Source organism: Geotrypetes seraphini, chromosome 8, assembly GCF_902459505.1.
Source record: "Geotrypetes seraphini chromosome 8, aGeoSer1.1, whole genome shotgun sequence".
NCBI classification, from domain to species: Eukaryota; Metazoa; Chordata; class Amphibia; order Gymnophiona; family Dermophiidae; genus Geotrypetes; species Geotrypetes seraphini.
Window position 1 is genome coordinate 22,073,200 of NC_047091.1, and position 23,886 is coordinate 22,097,085.

The 23,886-nt window shown below is 42.4% G+C and overlaps 1 protein-coding gene across 2 annotated transcripts in view; it reads right to left on the reverse strand.

Annotated features, from left to right (window-relative positions):
• The window catches only part of TFAP2E (transcription factor AP-2 epsilon), a 67,147-nt gene extending 47,503 nt beyond the window's left edge, over positions 1 to 19,644 (reverse strand). Inside the window, exons 1-4 of one of the 2 annotated variants that reach the window (XM_033957074.1) lie at positions 18,044 to 19,643; positions 17,162 to 17,608; positions 15,741 to 15,795; positions 11,294 to 11,329 (exon numbers count right to left, since the gene is read on the reverse strand). In XM_033957074.1, coding sequence (XP_033812965.1) covers positions 11,294 to 11,329; positions 15,741 to 15,795; positions 17,162 to 17,608; positions 18,044 to 18,142 — 637 coding nt within the window. In that variant the 5' untranslated portion in view covers positions 18,143 to 19,643. Of the gene's footprint in view, positions 1 to 11,293; positions 11,330 to 15,740; positions 15,796 to 17,161; positions 17,609 to 18,043 lie in introns of both variants that reach the window. The other variant, XM_033957075.1, reaches the window with a different exon arrangement.
• Between the last annotated feature and the right edge of the window lie 4,242 nt (positions 19,645 to 23,886).

The following is a 23,886-nucleotide window of genomic DNA, read 5'->3' on the forward strand; positions in this document are numbered from 1 at the left end:
AAAATCTGGTAACCCTAGCTTTGGCGGGTTTTTACAAGGGTTCACTGCCAAGTAGCGCACATTAAGGGCCTGATTCTGTATAGGACGCCGGGATCAGTGTCATCACGCACCGGCGTCCTATGCCTACACTCCCGGACAGACGCCCCAAATGTAGGCCAGCATTTCAAGCGTCTGTCTCCCATATTCGGAGACACGTACCGACGCTTAAGCCCACCCAAGGTCATATTTGGGCGAAGCCATGCCCACACCCCGCTTTGGGCGTGCTTAACCATTGCTACACATCTCTGTAGATGCACTCGAGGCCTGCAAATTTGGCATCCTGCCTCGGGGAGGTTAAAAAAAAAAAAAAAAAGTACTTCCCGATTGGCTGCCATTGGGACGCACATTTGCAAGAATTAGGCCCTAAATGCTGAGCTGCCTTTAGGAGCAGAACGGGCGTCTCAGCAGCCTACCATTGTAAAAGGACCCATTTGAGAGTTAAGCTCATAAGTGGCCTCTTTGAAAATTTAGTAGGGCTGCGTGCATGAATCGATACTCAAAATTTCACTAAACTTAGAATCTTAAGAAGTGGATGCCAACAGAGAAAAGTTGGCAGCTTCTCAGTGATATTCAGAGCTAGGCCGATACATTAAGCAAATAAATCGTAGGCCTGAATCAAGGTAATTTTCAGTTGAAGTTATACTCCTAATTTTGGCTGAAAATAGGGCATAAACCCTCTCTTTTACTAAAGCTGGTAGCACAGGCCGGTGCGGTAAATGCGTCAAGGCCCATAGGAACTGAATATCGGAGCGTTTGCCGCCCAATCCTCGGCTGCACAGCTTTGTAAAAGAGGGTCAAATTTAGGAGCTCAGAAGTCTGTCACCGCGTTCCTACCATCAGGGGTGATGTAGCAAAATCATAGTTTCATCACACAGGCCAAGATCTCAGGTGACCTTCCTAATCCCTCACAATTGAAACTGTGATGTTGCTCCACTACCCTTGACGGTAGGAATGCAGCGGCATAAACCCACATCTTTTAAATTTAAAAAAAAAAAAAGCAGCTTAGAGCAAATGTTGCCCCTGAAATAATGACATATTAAAAATTAAAGGAAAGAGAGAACGGTTTACCCTAAAGAGCTTATACTGTAGCTCCATTTAATGAACTGGTGAGAAGCCTGGGCTCTGGTGTATTGTTATTATCTCAGATATTTTACCGATGTGCTATAGTTAATTATACTAACAAACACCTTAAGGATCTCTGGAAATACATTTAAGCTGCTTGTAACAAGAGGTTTTTGTTACATGACGGTTATACCTTGTGTAGGGGCCATTTCATTTAAGCGGTAGATTTACTTAAACATGCTCCGTCCAAGATCCGTTGGACTTGAAGCATTCGATCATAGTTACCACCCTGTGCCTGTTTAAATATCGAAAAAAATGTTTATCCATAATTTTAGCTCAGAGTGAATGAAGTTTGTTAATTTTAAGTTTTGTGTTTAAACTATGTATGTTTATTTTATGGAAACCGCTTAGATTATAGGCAGTATATAAATTTTTTAAATAAACAGATTCAAGATACCTTTTTCTAAAACTGTCAAATTAAAAGATCATGAGAGCTGCTGTACTGGGACAGACCAAAAGGTCCATCAAGCCCAGTATCCCGTTTCCAACAGTGGCCAACCCAGGTCCCAAGTACCTGACAGAAACCCCAAAGAGTAGCAACATTCCAGAGCCGAGACTGATGTCATAATGCCTCATTCCACCAATGCCTAAAAGCCAACCTCAGCAGTGATGTCACAATAGCTCGATTGTCCTATACTTGGCTCACATAAGAACATAAGAATTGTATGGGACAGACTGAAGGTCCGTCAAGCCCAGTATCCTGTTTCCAACAATGGCCAACCCAGGTCCCAAGTACCCAGCTGGATCCCAAGTAGTAAAACAGATTTTTATGCTGCTTATCCTAGGAATAAGCAGAGGATTTCCCAAAGCCATCTGAATAACGGCCTATGGATGTCTCTTTAGGAAATTATTGAAGTCTTTTTTTAAACCCTGCTAAGCTAACTGATTTCACCACATTTTCAGGCAACAAATTCCAGAGTTTAATTACACGTTGTGTGAAGAAATATTCTCTCTGGTTTGTTTTACGTTTTAAATTCTTTATTCATTTTTACACTTTCAATAAGTGAAAACAGTAAAGAATACATTTTATACGTAAAACACTTAATATCCTCTGGGTGTTTTAAATCTACAACTTAGTAGCTTCACAACCCAAGGATGCATTAATTCACAGGTCAACCACTGCAGACTGCAAACACATTACTGTAAACACAACTCATGCTAAGAGTCCAAATATCCAAAAACATTCCAAAATCTAGCATTCTGGATAAGCCAGCTCTAGCAAATGATCATTCTAATGTGAAAAAAATGGAAGAGAGGTTCAGCTGTACTTAATTATTGCCATGAGTTGGAGATATGAAGAGTACAACTGAAGCTCACCAACCGCTCTACTGTCCAGGCCAGGGCAGAAATTTCAATTAAATTGGTTTAAGTTGTTCAATAGTTATTAAGGAGAGGGTAACAGATATGATGAAGGAAACTAGATTTTTCCACTTACATGAGGGCTGCCCACCACTTCAGAAGCTCCACTGAGGCACTTTGACCCAATACTCCCTACTCCTGCTTTTTCAGTCTCCAGGGAACTCTCATCAGCTTTCCCAGCCCCATGTTTAAATACCTACGTGGTGTAAATGTGCGCAAGTTAAGTCTCTTATTTGAAAGGAAGCTCTGGAATGAGGGCATCGGATAAAGTTAAGAGGCGATAGATTCAGGAGTAATCGGGAGTAATCTAAGGAAATACTTTTGTATAGAAAGGGTGGTAGATAATTGGAACAGTGTCCCGGAAGAGGTGGTGGAAGCAGAGACTGTATCTGAATTCAAGAAGGCGCGCAATAGACACGTGGGATCTCTTAGGGAGAGGAAGAGATAATGGTTACTGTGGATGGGCAGACTGGATGGGCCATTTGGCCTTTATCTGCCATCATATTATTATGTTACCTAAGGCACCAAAATCTTAAATCTGGCCACAGATCAGTGGCAGAGACCTCTACAGTGCACATCAACATTCATTTTGGAGTCTCCAGGAATTAGGATGAACCATCAGAGCAGGGCTCTGAACAATCCTGAAATAAAACCATGTGGGGAACTTTAAGGAAGAGAAAGAACAGAGAAGCAGACTGGCTGGGTCCTCGAGGGACAGAACCCAGTCGGGTTCCCAGGATTTCCAAAATAAATATGTACAAGATCTATTTGCACACAATGGAGTCAGTGTCTGCAAATAGACCACATGAATATTCATTGGGGAAATCCTGAAAACTCCACTGGTTGTCGCCCTCAACGACTGAGACTGGACACCCCTAGATCAGCTTCTCACCATTTTTATACATTCATGACTAGAATCCAGCCAGCATTTGCAGTGTGATGAATAGAATAATTGTGGACAATCAAATCTCAATAAATAAACTTATTTATTTTATATACCATTTCTATCCTAAGTGGTTTTACATTCAGGTACTTTTATCATATTTCCCTATCCATCCTGGTGGACTCAAACTCTATCTAGTGTACCTGGGGCAAAGAGGGGGATTAAGTGGCTTGCCCTTAGTCACAAGGAGCAGTGAGAGATTTGAACTCACAACCTCAGGGTGCTGAGATAATCAAAGAATGGAATATACCCCCCACCCCCCTCATTAAGGTAGACTGGACAATACAGCTAGTTTCCCTGAACCACTGGTGGCTTTCAGTTTTGCACATCTCAAACTCCAGCAGAGGTGGCAGGAGGTGAAATGACAGCTGCAGTGCAAGTCCTGTGCCCGAGCTGTGAAAACATGCCGGACAGTCTGTTCTTGGCCGAGACGGAGAATCTCCACAACACGAGACTCCTTCTAGCACAGGCAGGAGGGATTAAACTCCCTTCTACACTTGTGCAAGGTTCTCTTCCTACCTCTGTACAGCACTGCTTGCATCCGGTAGCGTTCTTTAAATACAGTACTTCAAGTTTTAATTGAGTCCGTTTAGGTGAAAAGGATTTAATAAAGGACTTTTCACATAAACTGGCATATCCTTCTCTTTTGTTCCCAAACGGTTAAGGCTCTTCAGCTTGGAAAAGAGACAGCTGAGGGGAGATATGATTGAAGTCTACAAAATCCTGAGTGGAGGAGAACGGGTGCAAGTGGATCAATTTTTTGCTCCGTCAAAAAATTACAAAGACTAGGGGGATACTCGAAGTTACAGGGAAATACTTTTAAAACCAATAGGAGGAAATATTTTTTCACTCGGAGAATAGTTAAGCTCTGGAACGTGTTGCGGATAGCACAGCTGGTTTTAAGAAAGGTTTGGACAAGTTCCTGGAGGAAAAGTCCACCTCTTGCCCTGGATCGGTAACATGGAATGTTGCCACTCTTTGGGGTTCCGGAATCTTGCTTACTCTGAGATTCTGGAATGTTGCTACTCCTTGAGTTTTGGCCAGGTACTAGGGACTTGGATTGGCCACTATGAGAACAGGCTACTGGGCTTAATGGACAAGTAAGGCTTTTCTCGTGTTATTATGTTATAGATGTAAGATATGTCACTGATCTCTGGGCTGGTGTCAAGGCTGCGAGGTGGCTGTATTAACATCTCAGACTACTCATGCCTTATTGCCTTTAAGAAAAAGATCTCAGCTTTATTGTAAGTGTCATAAAAAATTGGAATGTCATTAATGTCATTAAAAATTCAAAGGGGCACTCTGACAGAAATTAAATGTTCATGAAGCGCTCATGTGAACTTTCCCAGTGTCGTATATGGACAGGGCAGACTAAGGTGCTCTGGGAATCCTAAAATCCAGGATCTTTGGGGGAATTTTCCTTGTCGAGTGAGAGCCGTGTAGGCAATGTGCCCACGTGCCAACATATGATGCACATGTGAATATGCCTGCACCATGCAGCAGCCAGCAGAGACCAGAAGCCAAATCCTAACACGTGAGAAGCTTAAGAATGAACTGAACAGACCAGATATAATCAGTTACGTTTCCTCTAAAACACACAACTTATAGGAGCAGAGACCACTTAATGGGGAGACCCTTTGCAAGTACATACTGCCCCTACCGGGTAACCGCAGTTTGGTTTCCTCTGACTTAAGGGTGCACTAAACCCATTCCCTAGAGGCCCCTACGTCACTTCTCCCACACACTAGTCCGTTTATAGCATCTGCCTTTTCCCATTATGTTTTGTTGGCCATGGAGCACTTCCCGCCTGCTGCTTTGGAAGTGGTAAGGGATCCCACATTGAGTTTGACGTTACCCAGTACATGTGCACTTATAGCAGTCACCCCCATTCTCCACTGCCGACACCCTGCCTCCCCCTCCCCCCAGCCCAATGGTTCATGCAGTGGCCCGAGATCCAGGGGAATTGGCTTCAATGCCCGCTGCAGCTCTTCAAGACTCTGGGCAACCCTCTCTTGCCCCAGGTACAAAATAAGAACCTCTGGTTACACAGCATATGATTCACTCTTTGTCCTGTGTGTCTTGTCATCATTCGATTATAAGCTCTTCTGAGCAGGGGCCATCTCTTGTGTATTTATTTCTTCAATTTTCTATACCCATTCTCCCAGGGGTGCTCAGAACAGTTTACACGAATTTATTCAGGTACTCAAGCATAATTCCCCGACTGTTCTGGTGGGCTCACAACGGGGGAACAGGTGACCCGCGTGGGCCTGCGCGCACAACCTCAGAGTGCCTAAGCTGTAGCTGCAACCATGGTGCTGCATTCTCGGACATAGTGCGTTCACAAGATAGCATGGTAAACTTAGACAAGATAGCAAAGCATAGCTAACGGCATGGTAAAACATGAAACAGCGAGACGCAGCATGGCGAGTACAGTTCGGCAAAACAGCATGGCAAACAGCTTTGCAAAGCATGGTTAATAAGTATGACGGGATTTGGCAAAGTGGTTAGGCAAGCGTGCATGATAAACATGTGTGCTATAGAAATAAAAAGTACTAATAGTAAAGGTGCTATATCAAACCCCATCCCTTTCCCCTGCAAAAAAAAAAATTACTACGTGGTCAGTGCACAAAGATGACAAAACTATTGAGAAATAGTTTTGTACATTCCGTTTCCAGTCTGCCCATCCACTATATTTTTCTACCATGAACGGCCAGTTCCCAAACAGCTAGTGTTATTATCAGGCTGTAGAACACTGGCATGCACTAAGCATGTTATCACATGCTATTTTACTGCTAGTCCCATTTTATGCAGTGGGATCTGGTTACTACAAAGGGGAGCTAAATGTGATAACACACAGTAGTAATAAGTATAAACTCATTCCTGGCATCTCCACCTCGCCACCTGTCACGAGAAGCAGTTCTGGACCCGAGTTTCTTAACTTCAGGCACTGCTGCTCAGCCACAGAAAGATGCCTTCGAGGGGAAAAAAAAAGCACCATCTTAAAAAAGGACTGGACAGATAATGGAACTGAACACGGATGCATGAGGAAGTCTTATATTATATTTGCACACTTAGTTTTCCCTCTGCTGGAACAGATACCTGCCTATATTGTTTTAACTTCATTTAATCTTGTTGCTCTATAAATGGTTTACTTCGCTGTTGAATACGTTTCTGTCTGGTGTCAGCCCTCAACCTTAATATCAATTTGTGCAACGGGGACTATGAGGCTCAGTTCTTACTCTGCTTCTTATTATAGAGGCAGCCCTGAAGAGGGCCAGGAGAATGCCCGTGGGGACTCCGGAGCTGACAGACTACTCGGGCAGTTACTGTTTCAAAGCAACAAAAGTCTCGATTAGGAAAATCCTTGCCTGCCCTTCCTCAAGTAGATAAACCAGAAGGAAATCCAAGAGGAACCGAGTGGCCAGGTTTTGTGGTGCGAGACCATCCCTATGAAAAAACCTGAAAAGCTTTTAAAATTACACTGCTCCGAATAGGTCTAGAGATGGCAATAACTAGTGAAATAATTAAAGTTTGCTGATGACAAAGTTGTTCAGTTATTAAATCGCCAAAGGATTGTGAAAAATTGTAAGAGCACCTTCGGAGACTGGGCAGCAAAATGGCAGATGACGTCTAATTTGATCAAGTGCAAAGTGATGCATGTGTGAAAGAGGAACACGTTAGGATTCACTGCCCAGGAAAAGGATCTAGGTGTCATCATTGAGGATACATTGAAACCCTCAACTTAATGTGCAGTGGTGGCTAAGAAAGCAAATAGAATGTTAGGAATTATCAGGAATGGAAAACAAAAGATGAAAACGTCATAATGCCCTTGTATCACTCTATGGTACGGCCACACCTCGAGTATAGAGGAATTAGAAAAGGTACAGAGAAGGGTGACAAAAATGATAAAAGGGATGGGTCGACTAACTTCTATGAGGAAAGGCTAAATACTGGGACTAGGGTACATGTGATGAAGCTACCAAGTAGTACATTTAAAAACAAACCAGAGAAAATATTTCTTCACACATGTAATTAAACTCTGGAATTTGTTGCTAGAGAATGTGGTGAAATCGGTTAGCTTAGCGGGGTTTTAAAAAGGTTTGGATAATTTCCTAAAAAGAGAAGTGCATAGGTCATTATTGAGATGATCTGGGGAAATCCACTGCTTATTCCTAGGAGAAGCAGCATAGAATCTGTTTGCTACTTGGGACCTGGGTTGCCACTGTTGGAAACAGAATACAGGGCTCGATGGACCTTCGGTCTGTCCCAGTATGGCAATTCTTATGTTCACTGGATGGAAGCAGGTTCTGGAAGAGCTTAAACATTTTATAAAGCGAAAAGGATATGATATGCATGGATGGATATAGAATGTAATATGTATTATTACATGTACACAACTTTTAAGATGGTCAACTGGCTCCCTTTGTTTAGTACAAAATAATGGCTGGTTTTGCCCCACTGCATTTTGTAGGAAAACCAAAACTGCCACTCAATGCGTCTCCATGGGGACAGCGAGAGACTGGTTCTGCCTGTGCTGAAAACAAAATGGCAGCGTAAATAACAAAAAGGTCTGTTAGGCTAGATACAAATATATGGATCTAGAATGATTGATTGCAGAAGAAGGGATCGGCCAGACTATTACTGCTATCACTTATATAGCGCTGAAAGGTATATGCAGTGCTGTATATTTTGACACGGATGAACAGGGCCCATATGCACACCTTCAAAAAAACCCTGCATGCACGGGAAAAAAAGGGGGGGAGGGGTCAAGACGAGGAACACTGGCCAACCAAAAACACCAGCTACTGTTTCCCGTTAAGCTCAATTCCTCCATTGGAATTTCAAGGGAATCCCATCACATTATGAGGTCACAGGGGGGCATTGTTGGAACTCCCTTCCTGGTGCTTCAAAACTCACTCATACCAGGCCCTATTTACTAAGCTGCTCCGAGGGTTTGCAGCCATTGCTGGAACACCACAGCAATTAAGGCAGAGGTTTTAACAGTATCCCCGCATTAACTTTTGCATTGAATGATTGGGAAACTACCAAGAGAGAGCTTTAAGCACACAAATCGATGCAGTTAATAGAGCGTATTAGTCATAAGCCAGTCCATGCCCATTCTGTGCCCCATCCAGCATTAGCTAATAAGGCAGACATCGCCATGCACAGTAAGTCAAAGAGCCAACTCTATTGAACTCCACTTGCTACCTATTCAAGTTCCACCATGGACTTTCACTTATTAGAACATTTATTTTTTAATTTGTCCATTTATAAACATGAGGGTGGTTTGAAAAAGTTTAGTAAATTTCCATGAGATGACGCCACGGTCCATTAAGTTGTCAGGATGAACCCCCCCCCAAAAAAAAAACCCTCAAAACCACAAAACTGGAAACTCATTGGACTAATCCCTTCCTTTACAAAGCCACACTAGTGTTTTTAGCGTCGCTCCCCCCCCCCCCCCCGCGGTAACATCTCTGACGCTCATAGAATTCCTATGAGCGTCCAAGCTGTTACTACCGCGGCCGGTGCTAAAAATGCTAGCGCAGCTTTATAAAGGAGGGGGTAAGTGTATAGCTCTCGAAGGGGGCTAATTGAGTCTCTACTGAAACTGATGGAATCATGGATGCAAGAATTTAAATTCAAATTAAATCATGTTAAGACCACATTCTTTGTTGCGTCTCCACCTATAATTTTACATGAACCATCAATTACTATAGACTCAACACTCTATAGGATCAATCCAACGATTAAAATATTGGGAGTTGTTGTAGATCAACACTTGACCATGAAAAAGCAAGTAGATGCTTTGGTGCAAAAGGGTTATTACACATTGCGGAAGCTGCGTACCATAAAATCATATTTTGAGTTTCCGGCCTTTAAACTTTTAGTTCAGTCGTTACTTCTAAGTCTTCTCGACTATTGCAACATGTACCAAGAAAGAGATGGCTAGGCTTAGACTGATTCAAAATATGGGGATCAAATTAATTTATGGTCTAAAGAAATATGATCACGCGACTCCTTTCTACCGTGAGTTGCATTGGCTTCCAGTGGAGGCGCGTGTTTTGTTTAAGCTGTGTTGTCTTTGTTACAAAGTTGCGTACGGTATTGCTCCAAACTATATGACCGATAGATTTCTCATAGCATTCCATAAACATAGGAGAGAATCATATGCATTGTTTAATTTTCCGTCTGCTCAAGGTTGTAAGAGCAAAAAATCCTTGGAACATACACTAGCATTTCAGGCCGCTTTCTATGACGGGGAATTTAGACCACTGTTGAGTAGTGCTTGTGCTTACAAGCACTCAATTGAAAACTCATCTTTTTTCAAAATATTTAGCAAACTAATTTAAATCATCCTTAGGTTATGTTATTTTTAATCTTTTGTTCACCGCATTGAACTTACGGTAATGCGGTTTATAAGTATAATGTTATGTTACCAAACTTTTCAGACCACCCTCATATGCAATCCCATCTTCCTATAATCCAAATCAAAAGATGTCACATCCTCCAAAATATCAACCTATGCTCGAGACCTCTACACACACCACATTCAAGAACTGCAAGCTGAAATACTGTCGAGAATTATGTTGTTTGGTGGTATCACTTCATGTTTAATAACATTCAAAAATAGTGTCAGATTTTCTTTAGTTCTCTTGGGGGGGGGGGGACATTTCAAATTATAGCTCATTCTGGATATTAATTGTTGCAATATCTTTCAATGTTTGATATAATAAAAAGAGTTGACCTGAAAAATAATATGTCCACATTTTTGACTGGGACCAAGTGCAGGATCCTTAGATTGGTAACTAAAGTTGGAGATTCTGCCGAAACGGGAAAGGTTCTCTCCTGCGGCTATGAATTTATTTTGAGAAGGTGCCTTTCCAGAAACCCCTCCCCCATTTGTAGCTTTTTTTTATTGGACTAACTTAATAGGTAACCCCTTCTTCAGATCCGAAAACGGTTTACTTCATAAACTAAGGAAGTATAAGGCTTTGGGACTTGTACTAAAGACTTTTCCACCCATTTTGTGTGTCTGGGACATTGACAGGGTTTGAATGTGAGATTTTCAGTCTGGGCTCCAGTTCGCTATTGTTTTTCTGTGGCAGTCGAAGGGTATTTACAGAGCAAATAAAAACGGTGTAATTAAAATGCTTCAGCCAGTAGAGGTGAGTGGAAGATGATGCAACTAGAAGGCAGGATGAATCAGACAGCCCCTTAATTACGGGTGGCGATGGTAGCAATTATTCCATGGAAAAAGGAATAGGAGAACCAGTTTACTATGCATAGGCCACCAGCAATGAGCACAGAGGTTTAACTAATACAAGCCAAAGAATTAGAAAAGGTACATTTGAAATCTTGGCAAGCGGAAATGGGGGTAGGGTGCCCCTTCCCCCCCCCCCTCCCAAGCAATTTAGCTAATACTTTTCAAGAAATAGAAAATGCTGGAGTTTCGGTTCTTGGCTGGACTACCCACTTTAAAATGCTACACCAACCTGGCATTATGGGAAATGAAGGCCTATCAGCTAGGTCAGGCCTAAGTTATACAGAAAGAATCTGGGAGCAGTTACCTTGGGAGGGGGGATAAAAACAAGACTTTCTTACAAACATTTGTGCATTAAGAGCTTGGCATGCAGTAAGGTGTTGCAATGAAAATTATGAATTATCAAAGTATGTTCAAGAGAAGCCAGCATATTCAGGCGAGGCAGACCAAAGAAACCTGCGCCTACATGCCTGGTGCAGCTCAGAAAGCCCCATTGCTTCCCTGCGGGAATTAAGCATCTCTTAACCCATCAGAAGGAAGTCTTGCTTTACAATGACATCGATACCTACATTTATGGGGTACATATCTTCCAAGAAGCCATAAATCTAGGAAAGAAAAGACAAGGAACGCTATAAGTTGAATCTACTGTATAGTTTTCCAAATTTCTTCCTCTCTAATAACTGATTTTACTTTTAAACAATAATAGACTTTTGCTCTTTTTTTTCTTGGGAGGGGGAAAGGATGAAAAAATTGCATACAATTGAAACAAGAGACCGAAATTGCCAGTTATTGAAATAAGACATATCTCAGTTTAAGCTGAAATAATTTAGGCTAGCTTCTTAATTAGGGCTCCAATTTTCTCTTTAACTTGTTGAGAGGGACGGGATGTGCTTGTGTACTGCATTATGTGTCCAATACAACTATGTGGAGTGTTTGCAAAAAGCTGCCTTAATCAGAGCCCAAAATTCCTCCCACCCTCTATTTTAAACTTTTTCTTAAAACAGTGCAACATTGCTTTGCAGCCTGCACGGATCAAAGCCGTGTCCTGCCCCTGCTGATCCCCAACTTTTAGAACCGGGGCTTGTCCCGATTGTAGCAAAATCCCGACTCTCTGCCTGGTTGGACATGCGTGAAAATGCCCAAATAAAAAAAACTAGCACGAGGTTGCCTGCAAACGCTGAAGAGCCGAGAGCAAGGCTTAAATATTTCATACGAGTTATCGGGCTGCGGTATAAATCTGTCTTGTTACAAATGCTCTCAATAACAGGCAGATGAAAGCTTTATTAGAAGCATATTTTACAGAGCTGAGTTATTTTTAACCAGAGGGCTTTGCTCTGCAGGCAGATGGCAAGTTGGGCAGGTATTAAAAAAAAAACAAAAAAAAAATACCCTGCAGATTATGGAAAATGTTTTAAACACGACAGCAAGAGGCATAAACTCGTCTCCCTCCCCCCCCCCCCCCCCACCCGCCGCTTTTCTCTTAGCTTTCTCTATTTGCCTCTAAATCAAATATTCATGGCACATATTAAGTTGGATTGTTTCCTTGTAGAGATGGGCGACTATAAATTTGCATGCTTAAGGGAGCCTTTGTAGGATGGGCAATCGAGTGTCTCTTAAATTCAAAACTACAGGAAACAAAGATGTATCTTTACATTCTACCGAGCTAACCGAACTGAAAATCAGTATACTTCGGGGCATATGGCGAATGTCTTTCTTGTAGCAAAATTGTTTTAATAATTCAGACTGCTCATTTTCTCCGCTACATCATAAAAACATTGAAAAAGAAATGCTTACAGGAAAGCTGACATGCTATTTCCTTAAAATGATGCTACACCAACCTTTGATGGGGTTTGTGAACATTTGAAAGAATGGAATTAAAAAAAAACCTCAAAAGAAATATTTTAGTCTTTCCAAATAGAGAGAGCGAAAGCTCAGTCAGGGTTTAAGCCAGGGTCTGTTAGGCCTTCATTGGGATCTACCCGATTAGATGAAAACTTAACTTTTTAAACTTCAAAATAGAAATAGGCCTGAAAGGCGGAAATAAAAACAGATTAGTTTGCTGGGTTAGTTCCCCTCCCCCCATCCCCAAAAAAAGATGGTTTTATTTTACAGATGGATTTCAGTGTTACCTACTTGGATTTAGATTTAACCTAGACTAGAAAAACCAGACTTCTAGCAGTCAGGTAAAAAACTTTGCAAAGTTTCCCCCCTTACATCTTGATCTAAAATGGTTTCTGGTATTTTAGTCTTACATAAAGTAAGAGGAAAATACTTTTGACAGTTATGTAGGATTTATTATAACTGAAATATACAGTTGCCTGGACAGATCCACATTTGTTTTGGGCATTTTGGCCTTAGTAGTGGCTGTGTTAGTCCACTTTCCAAGGTGATATATAGAAAAGAAAAAAAAACAAAACAAAACACAACAAACCCACACCCCCAATTAGGAAATAAGGTAAGACCTTTTTTGTTGGACTAAATCAGGGTAGGCAATTCCGGTCCTCGAGAGCCGGAGCCAGGTCAGGTTTTCAGGATCTCCACCATGAATATGTACGAGATGGATTTGCATGCACTGCCTCCATGAGATGCAAATCCATCTCGTACATATTCATGGTGGAGATCCTGAAAACCTGACCTGGCTCCGGCTCTCGAGGACCGGAATTGCCTACCCCTGGACTAAACGCATATAGTAGGAGAAAATACTTTTGACAGCTGTGTGGGATTTATTATAACTGAAATATGCAGGTGTGCGGCGTTTTAACTCTGGATGACAAGTTCAAATAAAATACTTTTGCACCTCAGCAAAGAGGGATCTAACAGGCAGCTCTTGATAAATGATCTCCTCTGTTAAATGTGACCAGGGAATCCGATTTAGCTGTCTTCAAAATGAAATGGCAATGAATAAATCTAATCAGATCTAATGCTATCCTGGAAGACTTGTATCTGTCACTTTAATTTCACTCCCACTGAAAGAAATGTGTAATGCCACAGCCGATGTTGATTTGAATATATATATATATTTTTTTAATTGAACTGTAAACCCAGATCTGTGCTCTCTGTTGAATTGTGTTCTTCCTACAAATTCCTCTGGTATCTGCCAAGAGAACTGGCCACCCTACAAGCTTATGCTCAAAATGTAATTCTATCCTAATGGGTTATTTGGACCAGAAATAAATGCTGTTTAAACATGATCTTAAGTGTTTCTAAAGTAAATAGCAACCCAGATTTTCCCCCAGCCCCAACAGCAGCTTCTGGGAGAAGTCAGAGACCGTCTCCCGAGTGGGGCGAGTTGCGTCCACGTGGACTCCAAAGGCTGCCTTTCTGATCTCGCCTAGCCTGCTTAAATCTGATCTTCGACCCAGGCGGAAAGTCACGGAAGGTAAAGCCGTCAAGGCGACATTTTCCCGTTTTCATCTCTCACTCTCTGAAACTAGTTCTCGCCTTCTGTGTTTCTTCTCCACAGTGTGTAATATAATGTGTAGAAATTCCAATATATATTACCAATGCAGAGATTACATACAGTAGATTCAAAACCCCAACAGAACGTACAAGGGGGGGGGGGGGGTGCTGAAAAGTCGTCAGTCCAACCAAGAAAAGAACGATGTGAATGCTGTTCAATCAATGGTCCGAAACCACGTCAAAAACAGAGCATTTCGTTTCTGCAAATTGGCACTTAACGAAATAAGATTTTTTAAAAACTCTTTTGAGCGACGGTAGGAAATTGGGCTGAGAACTTTTAAGCACCCCCTGACACTATTTTTCTTTCTTTCATTTCTATACGGTTTAGATGAATTTATTCGGGTCTTCCGGCATTTCCCCCTGCCTATTTGTTGGCTTTTTGGCTGCCTTTCCTTCCGCGAATTGTCCCACGTCCACTCTCCAGTCCGGCTTCAGGTTGGATTTGGTCAGAAGTAGCATACCAGATATTTTCCGTCTAAAATCCCCCAAATCATACTTCCGGTTTATTCCAGAAAAATGGGGGTTTCCTATCTAACCTTATTCTCACAGGTTACCCCTTTGCACGCGCGTCCCCTGTTCTGCTATTTCTACTCTGCAAAGCAGTGACCAGCTGATGTCTAGAGAGATATTTATATGTTTTTTGTTTTAAGTTAGTTGTAGAACCAGTACATGAGTTCCTGCCGTTGCTCTAATGAGGTGCTCGGGGGTCCTTCCACCCTCCTATTTGTGGGATACTCAGTCATTCTGAAGAGACGGGGCTAGCCAAGAACTCGAGATCCCCATCCTACCTTCCTTTCAAGCTGTGGTCAGTTGGTCGGACATCCTACCTAGACGAGTCTCTCAAACCTTCCCAACCCCTCTTCCCCCTTCATTCACAGGGGCAAGGCAGACGTCTCCTACCGCCTGGAGCAGTCGGGTTACAAAACTAAAAATGGAGGATCCCCGGTGTGTGATTTTCCTGCATTCCTCGTGTTTTATGAGGCAGTTAATACAGAGGAAGAAGGTTTGCCTTTAGATCTCGGCCTGGCCTCCAGTAATTAGTTTTAAGAGGCAAAGTTGCAAGGGGTCTCTTTCGTTGAGAGACCGGAGATTTGATCAGCCCCTGGGCAGGAAATTGGAACAGGCACCTGGGATCCGCAAGTCAGCCCTGACCCTGGGTATTATGTGTCTCAGGGTTATTTAGGGAGAAGTGTTGGCCCTGCCCTAGTTAGATAAAAAAGTATGGGGGGGGGGGGGTTCTTCATACCTGTATGTGTGGCATTTATAAATATCCGGATATACCAGGGTACGTGTAAAATCCTGGGCACCTGGAAATACCAATCTGCACCTGACTTAAGGAAGGGGAGAGAGTTACACTGGGCACTGACTTCTACCACTCCAAATACATGGCTTGTTCTGCTAAAACTTGAGGCTTAAGAAAAATGGAAACGCCTGCTTGGCTGCAGCAGCTGGTTTTTAAGTCATAAAAGTTTGATCCGTTTGTGATACGAATTGAATGGCGAGACCTAGACACACACCTACACCCACAGGCTTCTCGTTGGGGGTTTGGGGTTTTACCTTTTTTGATCACAGACTGGTCCAGCAAAGTCATCCCGGAGCTGTCATCCATAGCCTGAAAATACACATGGAAAAAGTTCTCAAAAAGTTGCCTCAAATAAAGTGGTTTACCAAGGAGAGCGTTCAGGTCAGTGAACCGTTGAGGAGCAATTTTAAAAGGTTTCCTAACTAATCACTTTTGCTTGGTTTGTAAATCTTTCCGTAGGCTCTGCCTTTAAAACTAGAATTTTCAGGGTAAGATGTCGCTAGATTCTAACTTTTAAGCTACCTTCACTTTTTCACCAGTTTAGCGTGTTTTCAGCTTTCATTGGTTTTGTTTCCATAAGTTCTTTTTTTTTTTTTTTTAATGAAATATTGTGCATGTAGCCTTGAAATAATGCAAAAATTTCAGGAAAATATAGGTAGATCTGGGTTGGAATACACTCCAGCCCTGAACTAATTCTGCCACTTCCTACCCAATTTCAGGGGCTGGTGAAATTTCCTTCCTACAAAAGTAACCTATACCAGAGGAAATCCTATAAATAAGACTTTTATATACTAAAGGGCGTTTCACATCTCTTCACGTTAAACCGATATAAATTAAAACCAATATTTAGATTTAAGGAAGGGGAGAAACAGTTACAAATATTTTTAAGTCACTCACTTGCAGCATTTGAAGATCCTGGGTGTTCAGAGCAATTTATTACATCTAATTCTAAAAATTAACTTAACTCAGCAGAATATGTACTTTTGGAGCTTAACGATTTTTACTGTAAAACAGCAAAGCAGTGGTGGGGTTTTATGTTCCCATGTTTGAGAAAAGTCTGGGTTTTGCAAATATTTTCCCCCTAAACCTGCCAGCTTTTCCAGAACAAATAGTGGGGATTTGTTTATAAGGAGACTCAAGTTTGTTTCTAATTTATTTTGGGGGTACAGTCCGATGTCACACACCTTGCATGTAACAGGGACATTGCATAACATATTAAAGGTAAATACAGTTCCCAATGTACTATTTCTAGAAAAAGCAAAACGGTGTTTCCCTTTTCCCACTTCTGGGGGTGCAACCTGTCCATTTCAAGAGTCTAATTTAAACTTGTACATAATAATTCATCCTAAATAAAATGCATGATCCGCTCACAATATTAAAATATACCTTAAGAGACTATTAACAAAAAATAATCAAGAGGACAGGCCTTGACTTATATAATGTTCCCGAAAAATCAGGATCCCAGCTGGAAAGCGGAGACTTTCCCCGTTTCTTTTTCCAACTGGGAAGCAAATAGCAGGTGAAAAGCTCTCCGCAGTTTATCCTAACAAATAAAATTCTCCTACATTAGACGGAGAAAGGGAAGGGGGGAGCTTTGAATGTTGCCCAGTTTTTTCTTCCTCTCTTTGGACGGGAGGGGGGGGGACACCTAAGGTGGCAGACCCTCCCTCATTACCTGGATGTCCTCGATGCTGTGGTGTGCCAATCCGTGGAGCCCCAGGGGTACATCTCCCAGGCCGTGCCCGCCGTCTCCCAAGCCATGCAGCAGGCGGGGCACCCCGGCATACTCCCTGCGGGGATCCAGGCCGAGAGCCCGGTGGGACTGGGACAGTAGGCCGGCTTCCTCCTGCCGGGCTCGCTGGGAGTGCCAGCTGGGCTGCTGGTGCTGGTGGATGGAGCCGATGCTGGCGTAGGGGTCTGCCAGGTGCGGGTAGCCGGGCTCCTGGCTCTGGGAGTAGGGCAGGGGAGGCTGGGGGTAAGGAGGAGGGAAGTAGGGAGGCTGGAAGTCGGAGGCCGGGGTGTGGCAAAGAGGGGGAGCTGAGGAATAGGCAGTCTGGTTCAGGGAGGAGAGCTGGGACAGTCGGCCCCCGGTAGAAGTCCCGTTTAATCCGTCAGGGCGCTCCTAAAACCAGGAAGAAAACAAGAGAGGGAAAAAAATTCAAGGCTTAGCACAAAGTTACATAAGCAAAGGCAAAAAGGCAACAGAGCAAAGCTTACTTCCAGGACCAGAGGGGATGAGTCGGGCTCAGGCTGGCAAACAAGCTGCTCTTAAGCCCGGCTCTGGTAGGATTTAACCTGGGGCTTTAAGGTGTCTCTTGCTTTCCTTTGCCACCCCCCACCCCCGAGACTGGTACAAAAGCCCCTCTTTCTCCCAATGCTCAGTCATGGAGCTGCCTCCTTGAAACTCCGTCAATTCTCCAAAGGAAAATTAAAACCCTCCGAAAACACCAATTAGGAGCAGTTAAAGCTGACATCTGGCCAGCGTGTCTCATTTGGCGGTATAAGGTTACCTCGATTGAGGCACAAATGATGTCACGTCGTGTTCATTCCAACTTACCATGGCCGAGTAAGTGTGAACTAACATCTGGGCGGTGGGAGAGGAGCCCTGCAAGAAGGGTCCCGAGTGGAGGAAGAAAAGCAAAAGCAGAAGAACCATAAAATCCTTAAAATCGAGTGGAAAAGATCAGATCCATGGAGGAGGCGTTCCAAATCCCCCCCGTGCGAGGAAGGTTGTTGCTGGTTGTTCCCAGCTCTTAGGTCTTGTCCCTCTGAGCCCAAACCATTTCCATACACTCCAGTTATAGAGCCGGGAGCGCGCCGGAGACGCCGGGAGCGCGCCTTAAAGGGAAAGCACCCACGTTACCCTTTGCACTCTGTGGGCTTTCGGGGGGTTCCAAGGGTCTCGAGTCGTTCCTGCATCCCTGACGCTTCTCTCTTGTTCCTCCTTTTTGGAAAGAAGCCTCGATGCACCTTATGATTTGCTTTTCCCTGGAGGTAGGGCCAGAAAATCTCTGATCCCTGGAGTCCGGCTCCCGGGAATGTCTCTTTCCAGGCTCTCGGCTGGGGAGGCCAAACACAATTGAAATGATCCCTCCATGGCCACAATGAAGAAGTTTCTAGACCCACTGTCGGTCCTAGTTTTCGGGTTTCAAATACCCTTCTCCCACTGCTAAGTCTGCAATTCACGGTAGCCTAAACCCATCCCAGGTCAAAAACAGAAGCAGAAAAACCTCCCCGATCGTTTTAAAGCAGAATGAGAAAATTTTCAGGAGCCACTATCCTTGTTGCTTTGTTTTTAAAAGCGAAAGTCATCCTGGAATTATCTCTCCAAATCTAGGCTCGACTTAAATCCAGTGAACGCATTTCACCAAATCGACCAAGGATCTGGATTAATAAATTCCCCAACACCTTCTAAATCTGATCGTTCAGGATCCAGCTGGTTTTATATGTCTCAAACGACCCCACTGGGTTCTTGTGACTTGCTTCCTTCACATCTGATCTGGGGGGGGGGGAACCCCCACAATCTTAAAGAAGAAAACAAAAAAATTAATAGTTTTCAAAATGTGTTTATTTTGAACGAATAAATCAAATCTTTGGCCTGCAGGGAAAATTTGCTCCCAAGGAAGTGGTCAAAACTCTCTCAATTCTGCTCTGCTGGTCTGTAAACTGAAGCCTCCCCCCCCTCCCCAAAGTCTTTGATCTTTATCGGGCATTTCACCTATTTACCACTCGCAGAATCCCGGAGGGGTTATTTTAGATTAAAACAGAAGATGAAGGCGCTGGTGCCTGTGATTTTCAATTCGGCTCAGGACAGGTTGAACCGGGTTAGCGATTTTTCTGTGCTCAGAGCTGGGGAGGGAGGGAGGAGGAGGAGGGGGGTGGCACGGGTTGGAAGAGAAGCCTCCAGCCAGCCTCGCACCTTTGGTGCAGCTCGGCTCGGGAAGAGAAGCGGCAATCCCAAGGAGTTAAAAGGAAAAGAAGAATCGACCTGAATGAAAAATTGCCCACAAGAAAGATCCGACCGCACGGATTTGGAACGTGTGAAAAGCGGCTCCGATTGCAATGCACAAAAATCGGTCGGTCTGCGAGGCTTCATTTCTGTGCTCAGGTTCACGTCCATTTCGATTTCAAATAAGCCGAAATCGTGCCTGTTTCCTCCCCCCACCCCACGGCCTTCCCTGTACTGAATCCTATATACTGTACAATCAGGGGGTAATAAAGGTTGTCCGTGCAAGAACAGTCGCCTTCGTTAAGCAGAAGGAGGTCCCTGGGCTCAGGCGAGACTGGCAGCGCCCGCAGGATCGCACAGCTGCGCTTGACTTGCTTAAAATAAGCAAATTAGAGCATTTTTCAAAGGAAACATGAAATATCGGTCCTTGGGGCACCCCGGCAAGCTTGACACAGGAAGTCCAGGCTGTTTATTATTGCTCAGTGAAAACGACATCGTTATTTTTACACTAAATATTTGATTTATACATAGCAAAGGTCGACTGTCATTACATTTTGTGCTGAAGTGAGCTGAAAAAAAAAATCCACTAGGCTACACTATTTTCTTTGTCAGTATTCCTTAATTACAGCCTAATGCCCAGAAAATTGCATTATTACCAGGCGTGAATTTCTAATTTTAAAGATGCATCTGGAATATCTACAATAGCGCTTACTCGATGGCTGGAGGGATTTAGTACCTGAGGAGCAAACCCGAAACGCGCTTTTGCAAAAACCTTCCAAGAGAAAAGTTTCACTCACGTCTTAGACTCGGTTTCTTCATCTCCATTCCCCAAATTAACGTGCTGCTCAAATGTTGACGTTGGAGACACAAAACCCCAAGCTTTTTTTGTTACTGTGACAAGATGGGGTGATTATTTTTATTATTATTATTTTTTTTTTTTGCAAGCAAACAGACCCGAAAGGTTGGAAACAAATCGCCAGCGTTTTCCTGCTCACTTTCTCTCTCCGCTGTCAGTCATTCATTCACTTTCTCCTTGTTTTAATCTGTAATACCAATTCAATAAATCATTGGAGGGCTCTAGGACATAGCCGGGGGGGGGGGGGGGGGATGAGATTCTTTTTTCTGCACCCGCACATCCATCAACACATTTAGAAATAGGGACTCAAACAAATTTGCCGATTTCTCTTTACAGGCCTCTAACAAACCAATCGGTGGCTAAAGCTAAAAGCCAATGTTCTCCAAATTTGTAGTAGATTTTTTAAAATAATTTCATTTTTTTTTTCTGATGGATCGATAAATATTCAGAGCTTGGGGCAGAAATTATCGGTCTATCATTCCATTCAGTGATAGGTGGACAAGTCTCCGGAAAAGAAAGCTTTTTCCCCCCCACAATAAACTGTTTATGACAGGCCACTTTTTTTTTTAAACTAATATAATTATATTTTAGGCAAAACCTATTCAAGAGGGAGCGGCAGAATTCTAATTATTTAGGAATACAGGTTTCGATTACAAACAGAATATCTTTTGGATAATCCTATTAAATAACCCTTTAAATTGAGTGCGTTTGAAATGATTATTTTTCTCATTATATGAAGACTATTACGCACAATTCATTCGTGGGGAGGGGTTTGGGGGGTGTCGAGAATTGGGGTTCTATCATGTGAAGAAATCTTGATATCGCATTTATTGCTCCTTTGCTGAGGTTGAACTAATATTGTGAAACTGGATAACACAGTTGACAGAAACAGGGCGAGTTTTTGGTTTGTTTGTTTTTTTAAAGATATTTAATCAATTTGGAAAGAGAAAAAGGGACGAAAGAAAATTTGCAAAGCTCTTAGCAAAACTGGGTTAATGCTGTATTATTTCTGTGCAAAATACAATTCAGCATTTTATTTGCTAAAGTTTTTAAATGGGAGTTAATCCTGTTTTTATGTGGTTATTGCTTTTCTGCATTTTGGAGACTATAATTAAATAGCATGATTTAGAGTCGTTCTTTCTTTTCTACACTTGTTTATAAATAAAAGCAACGCCGCCATAATTGTTTTTCCAGCTGCGATTCCTTGTCTTTCCTTCTGATATTTGAGATTTCGGTTCCCTTTCCGCCCCGTTTAGAGATTCGGGCTTCTACCGCGAATCTTTTGGAAGCTCATTTGGACGGTGTTGTCGAATTTTTTCATCTATGCAACAGTAAAGAAACACTTTAAGCTACACCATGATATGTGATAGACATTAACAAACAGAATCCCACATTAAATGTAATTTAATTCCTGACTTTCTGCCTGAAGCTACAGCCGCTTTTCATTTTCCTCTGAATTCCCATAACTTGAACCTCTTTGATTTTCAGCTTTAATTAACCATGCTCATTAAATGAATTTTATTCTTTTCATATTATTCTGCCACCTGTCTTATCATTTATTCTAATTTATTTCTGGTTTTTCCCAAGAATTCGTGGCTGCTTCTTCTCACTCCTCCGCCAAGTTGCTCTTCCTAAAACCGTTTTATTTGCTCAGAAAAATGGCTTGGCTTCTGCACTCCCCTAGCCTCTAAATGGCGAGGGCTTAATTTGCATCCTTAGCCATATATTTGCACCCAAAGCATTGCAAACAAAATTCTGCATTTTTTAACGATTCCAACCACCTTTTAAGGTTTCGTATTTTGGCACAGGTTTTTCCGCTGTTATTCTCTATACAGCTCAAGCGCCAGCTGTCCATGCTCCACCCCACATTAGATCTTTTATTTACATTCATCTTTTTGTTTCTCTGTGCAAGTCATTTTTGTCCATGTTACTGGAAATCTTCAGGAGTAATTGCTTACAGCAGTTAGTAACGTAGACATAAACTTTAATACAAGAGAAATGTAAACACATACTCACTGCGGACAAAAGGAGCTTTATTAACAAAGTTAGAGACATGACAGAAAAGTCCATTCAAGAGAAAAGGCCATTGCACACAAACTAAGCTTCACTTGAGTGCATCTGACTCTAGTGACCTCTAGGGGTGAGATGGTGCCAAAGCAAATTGCCTGTCCCTTTCCATATTTACCAAAACAGGGTCATGTTGCCATCAACATTGAGGATAACAACGAATTTGCAAAGTGAATGAAATGTTTGTTGCCACCTCTACCACTCCGATTGTCTTTCTAGCGCAGACAGTATATAAAATATGACCTAAAAATGCCAGGTCAGTGAATCACTTACGAAGAGGCCACCAGACTTGTGAATAAAGAAAATCTTAAGTACACCTCATCTATTCATCCCCAACCCTACATCAACTTTGTTAGGGTTGATATTACAAGAGATGTGAAACATATTTGAATGGTTTAGACAGACTCGCCAGGTTCAGGAAGATAGTCAGGTTTCTTACCTATTACAAAGATATCGCCAAAGGATTCCCTCCGAAGCAGCCAATCAGTCATGTCAAAATATTCACCAATAAGGGATCTATAGAGCTGGATATCGGGTTAAAACCAGAGCTGTGGAGTCAGAACACCAAACCTTCAACTTCAGCTCCTCGATTTTCCTAAAGACTCCAACTGTGATTAGGTTTTACATTTTTGGTTCTGGATCTAAAGTATTGGTAAATATTTTATTTTTTAAAATTTATCTCTCACCTATCCCCTTAGCAGTTTACATAATAAAAACTACTACTATGAATTATTTCTATAGCGCTACCAGACCCACGAAGCGCTGTATAGAGTCTCGAAGGAGACAGTCCCTGCTCGAAAGTGCTTACAATCTAAACAGACAGACAAACAGGATGTCATGGATACAGTTAAGGGGAACGGTACATTACATAAAACTTCAAAAACACACAACAGCGTGAACTAGAAAACTGCCAAGCCAGAGCTCGGGCATCAGGAAAGGCTTGTGCATCCAAGTGCATCTTTAAAAACCTTTTTATAATTGCTGTAACGATGAGCAAAATTGAATATGTCCTGGTAATGCATTCCATAATCTCGGGCCAGCTACTGAAAAGGCACAAGCCGATGTTTCAGAAAAATGAAAAAGCGGCCAATGCTGGTACCGAATGCCACAGTGTGTTTACAGCTGTATCACATTTTCCAAACACCGTGGGCCTCCCTGATAAGACCTTATACATAAACAGTACTTCGGTAGCCAATACGATTTCTGTAGCAATGGGGACACCCGATCTTATTTCCTACTGCCAAAAATCAATCTAACGGCAGAATTTTGTATCATCCGCAATATTTTACTACCCCCGAATAAAATGCATGACAAAAATCCAGTCTGGACAGCACTAAAGTCATACTCCCTCCAACACGTGTCTCGCTTTCAACAATATATGCAAATGCTGTTTACCAGTACTTTAGATCCAAGACCAAAAATATATACATACATTATGATAAATTTATTATATATTACTTTGTAAGTTTTATTTTGAAGCTGGCGTCACACAGCCCTGCTTAAAACTGGTCATTTCAATCAGAAGCAC